The sequence below is a fragment of the Plasmodium gonderi genome, assembly GCF_002157705.1.
Source record: "Plasmodium gonderi DNA, contig: Chr13, whole genome shotgun sequence".
Lineage (NCBI taxonomy): Eukaryota > Apicomplexa > Aconoidasida > Haemosporida > Plasmodiidae > Plasmodium > Plasmodium gonderi.
The window spans coordinates 171,966-177,272 of NW_021628938.1; the positions used below are offsets into that span (position 1 = coordinate 171,966).

A 5,307-nucleotide genomic window follows, 5' to 3' on the forward strand; every position below is an offset into this window, starting at 1 on the left:
ACGTCACCATATTATTTATTAGTTTATCCCTGTAGGAAAATTAATTGTTAGGAAAGCAAATAAAAAAGAGAAAATGAATAATTATTATCAGAAAAAATTTGAACAAAAATTATCATCAGTGAAGTTCAAAAAAATGATGGGAATGTTCAAATTAAAATTGCTTATAATATTAAATGTATGGACTATCCTGAAATCATATTATCCAATATACTTGAAAGATTTAATCTTCTATAATAATCGCTTAAATATATCCATTATTAAATACTTATTATATATAAATAAAAAGAAAGGAATCTAAGCATATTTTAACAAAAGAAACACTTACCCCTTTTTTTTTTTACATGTATATATTTTTTCATATTTAGTAAAATGCTATTATTTAATACTTTCATTTATATTGTTGAATATGTTCATATTATAAAACATGTTTTGCTTTTTCTTATTGCAATATTCACACATATTAATGATTAATTTTTATTTTAAGCACAAATAAAAAGTGATAATTATATTTATATTTAAAGTTTTTCGTTTTTCTTTTATAACTCATATAATAGCTTAGGACGTCAATGGATATTGATATATTCAAACATTTATGAAAAGAGGAGTTATATATTATGATTAAATTTTGTTAAAATGTTAAAAAAAATATATGTTACCATAAGAAAAAAAGTATTAATTTTCATCTTTTTTGATATTCATAGATGAACAGGGAATTATTTTTTAATGAACTTAGAGACTATGTAATATATAATGGCAATTTTACATATTAACGAATTTTTTATGTTTCTTAAAATGAAATAGGTTATATATATTATAAAATTTTATATAAATTCGATTTGTATATTTAATGGGACATACATGGAATAGTATATTATATATTTTATAAGGCATACCACAGTGGTTTTTTAAAGAATATTACTTTTGAAGAAATAATTAAAAGCATAAAAATGTCACTAAATATTATCGCACACGAAATTATTAAGAGTACATAAATTCATAACAAGAAAATCTTATATTATTACTAATAAGGATCAATTATATTCCAATTCCTATGTTTGCATCATTGATTATATGAAGTTCAACATAAATAACCAGAGAAATGTACATAAATGCATAGATCATTTAGAAATAAAAAATATTAAAGTGCTATAAAAAAAATATAAGAAAAATTATTTATAGGAGCCGCAAAATTAATTGGACCATTTATATATACTAGAATAAGTATGTGATATGGATGAATAACACACAGTTTTCCAAATATATGTATATTCATTTAATAAGACATTTAATGATTCAACATTATTAATGCATTTATATCGATGAGTACTCTAAAAAAATATAATACATAAAAAATCGAACATACAATATAATATAATTTAAGTATACATTTTTTGTTAAATTTAATGAATAATATTTACAATGTATTTCTTTCAATCCTTAATATAGTGATGATAACAAAATAAAAGTAAATATGTTATAATATATAAGGATATGTGAATTAGTGTGAAGTAAATATTATTCAACAAAATAAAATGCAAAAAAAAGTATATATAATACTATATAAATAATAATATTACAGAATTATGGTAATATATAAATAACAACTTAAAACAAAATTTTGAAAATTTTAGAAAGAGCGAGAAATTTATATTTTTTCCCAGGACATTTCTACTTCTAAAACATTCTCAAGAAGGAAAAAATAAAATTTGTTCCATATATACTTGTTAGAGTGGCACTTTTATGCATCACCTGTTTCCATTTACACTAATATTTTTTTTTAATTTATATGTTACCTTGTAATATTATGAATTTATGTGTAACACATTGTAATGAATAAACAAATTCGTATAATATTAAATATGACTGAATATAATGTGTAACAAATTATAAGGATTAAAAAAAATGTACTTAATTAAAATTGAATTTAATTTAATTATACGTAAATTTTTTAAATAAGCATATTAAATATTTAATAGTAATTATAAAAAAAAGTAATATACCATAGAATAACAAAATTTATAAGAGGTAATTTATTTTTGAGTAATTAACAATAAAAAATAAATTTCATTATATACTGAAATTAATGCTTGTGTAATATAAAAATACTATTTTATTATATTTTTATATTATTTCACAATAAATATAATAATATAAATTAAATATAAAAAATTAACACTCATAATGTATAATGGAAGATGAATGTATATTAGCTATATTTATTTATAAAAGGAAACACTATTATAATAATTAATTATATATGTTTTTATTAAGCAAGTAAAATGTATATATATAATTATAATATTATATTAAACGGCATAAGGTATTTATTTTTATAGTTATTATATATTAAACTTTTAATACATATAATGTAATAGAGGTAAATATAATTGTAATAAATTACAATTATATGTTCTTAACAGATTCATTATCTTTTATATAAGAATAACGAATTTGATAAACTATTAAACCATAAAAAATTCATGAATAAACACACAAAATAATAAAATATTAATAGATAGAATAAATATCCCCATTACGAAAATACAAAATGGGTCTATATATTAAGTATATATGTATTCACTATTATACAAAATATCCTTTTTATAAATTAAATTTTTGAATGAAAAAGAAAATAAAAAATTATTAATTTAAGAAATATACCATAAGAATGTGTAGTTATCGATAACCTAAATAAAAGCATTGCCTTCGTTATAGTCACAAATCGAATTCCACAGTACTTTTGCGAATTAAATTTATATAAAATAATTTTAATCGCAAGATATTGCCTATTATTTAAATCATTATATGTATATTATTTGTTTTGTATAAAATAAATTCACTTGTACAATTTCAGTACTATAAAATATTAATGATTTAACATATTGTTATTTGTGCTTTATAATTTATAAAAAATATTTTAATATATAATAAAAATGTAATCTTGTACGCAATAAACATATAATGAGTTATTTATTGTTTATATCCTCAAATAATTCTTTAAATATATGATGAATTTTTTTATGTTAATGTATGTCTGCTTAATATGGACAATTATCTTAAATCATATATTGTAGAAGTAAAAAAACCTTTTCTATTATAAATGAAGAGCCACATAAATGCTAATGATGGAATTGAAAACAAATATACATACGCTTACAATTATGCAAATAAAATTATTTATTTATATAATACATATTTTATATTTAATCGATAGGAAGAAACTAGGAAAAAGTTACCAGCATATGTAACATATAAAAAACTCAAGGACAAGGTGCACGTGGTAACATCTTCAATTTTTCCTGAACTTTTCGAAAATTTAAAAGATAATGAAAGAGCATATATTAATGAGATTGTAGATTTTTGTAGTGTATTTTCATGGAATTTAAAATATTTGTCTAAGGTTATAGATAATATTTTAAATCATGATGATCAGTGCTCCTATTTGTCTTACTGGGCATATGAAAGAATAAGGAATATATTTCCTACTAAATCAGATTATAATAGAAATTCACATATTATTAATAAACTAAATGACATAGTTATTAGAATTAACAACAAAGTATCTACGAATAAACCGTGTTATATATATTTTGGAAAGGAATTCGATGAATGGGATGATTGGAAAAAATTACATGATTATTTTAAAAATAGTGAATATATTCTTAGTGTCATCGATAAATATAATTTCGATGAAGGAAAAAAATTTTGTAATTATGTTAACCATATTAAAATGTTATATGAAAAATATGAAAAGGGGTGTTGTTTATGGAGTAACTGCAGTGATTATATTAATTGCAATGAAAAGTATAATCCAAGCGAATTATTAAAACAATTAAAATGTGAAGATTATATTATTGAACAACCTACCAATGTAGCAGAACTGCTAGATTCATCTGCTAAATCTAGTGAAATTCCTAAAAATCCGGAACTAGAAAATAGTATGAGGATTAATTATCTTAAATGTTATACGTCTCACAAGGATGAAAAAAAGGAAGAAGAACCGGAAAGTACAATTGCACAATGTTATTACTTGATTCCTAGAGGCAAGGAGATTCATAAGCCAATGGCAGTTACCATACCTGGGAAAAGAACCAATACTAGAAGAAATTTATCTGTTCTTTGGACTGTTCCATTAGCAGAAGAGACATATAGAGAATATAGAATTAATACTGATGAAAAAAATCTTGTTATTAAATCTAAAGAATTTGAAGAACATTCTAAAATAGAAACATCAAAAGTTTACTCGCCGAATAATTTACAGAATTTAAGTAGCGATGGAGACCATATGAGAAATAATATTTATTCATGGGGAAATAATGGTTCCAATATCTCTGATAATTCATGTAACAATTTATTTTGTAATCCTACTCGTGTCGTAGTTTTGGTTCTTTTAAAATTAGGAATATTCTTTGTTTTTTTCATTTATTTCAAAGTAAATAAAAAAAGCTTCATCCATATAATTATTCTATACTATTATATATAATGAATGCTTCCTAATAATATATAAATGTAAAAGTAGTTATTATACATACTTTTATCACTGTTTAAATTTAGTTTACTCCATTTGGAAATTGGATAAGGAACAAATTACTTAAAAAAAAAAAAATTAATTATAATTATAATCAAGAACGCAAGAAATTAGGAGAAAGCCGGAACAATTCTTACAAAAATAATTTGAAAAACAAGAGAATAAGCATATCTTATGATTCTAATGAAAGATAATACAAATTGTTTTAAGTATCTCAAAAATTGCTTAAATACTAATTTTTTATAGAACAAATAAATTACGTACTTTCTTCGCATTAGATAAAAAGGATTTAAAGTATATATTTTTATATATAAATAGATTATTTTAATGCATATATCTTTTTAGTAAAATTATAGGTTAAGTAGGAACTCTATTTATATAAAAATTACAATTTGGTGTTTTTTCAATTGTTATTCCATTTTGATTATAGTCTGCATTTTAGTATTTCTATTAAATGATTTACTATCACTATTTTCCTATACAATGAAAAATTGTATTATTATATTTATATATTTTTACTTTCTTTTTTCAATTAGAACTCATTTCATTAACCGTAATTCCTTATTTAGAACAAGTTTATTAATAATATATATATTACCAACGTTAAGTTCCATACTGTTTATGATAATATATTTTATAATTTTTATTTTAAAGTTGGACTAAAATTATCAATTAATTAAATTTTTACATTATATTATTACAATTTCATTTTTATTAGACATTTCCATAATACTAGTTTTGGATATTTCAATTATATTTTATATATATGAAACATGTAA

General features: G+C 20.6%; 1 protein-coding gene across 1 annotated transcript; it reads left to right on the forward strand.

Moving 5' to 3' along the window:
• Positions 1-3,043: 3,043 nt before the first annotated feature.
• PGO_130120 (variable surface protein) lies at positions 3,044-4,722 on the forward strand (the record flags this gene model as incomplete). The annotated part of the gene is made up of 3 exons (XM_028689528.1): positions 3,044-3,070; positions 3,215-4,432; positions 4,555-4,722. The coding sequence occupies 3 exons, from the start codon at positions 3,044-3,046 to the stop codon at positions 4,720-4,722; spliced, it is 1,413 nt and encodes a 470-aa protein (XP_028545329.1).
• Between the last annotated feature and the right edge of the window lie 585 nt (positions 4,723-5,307).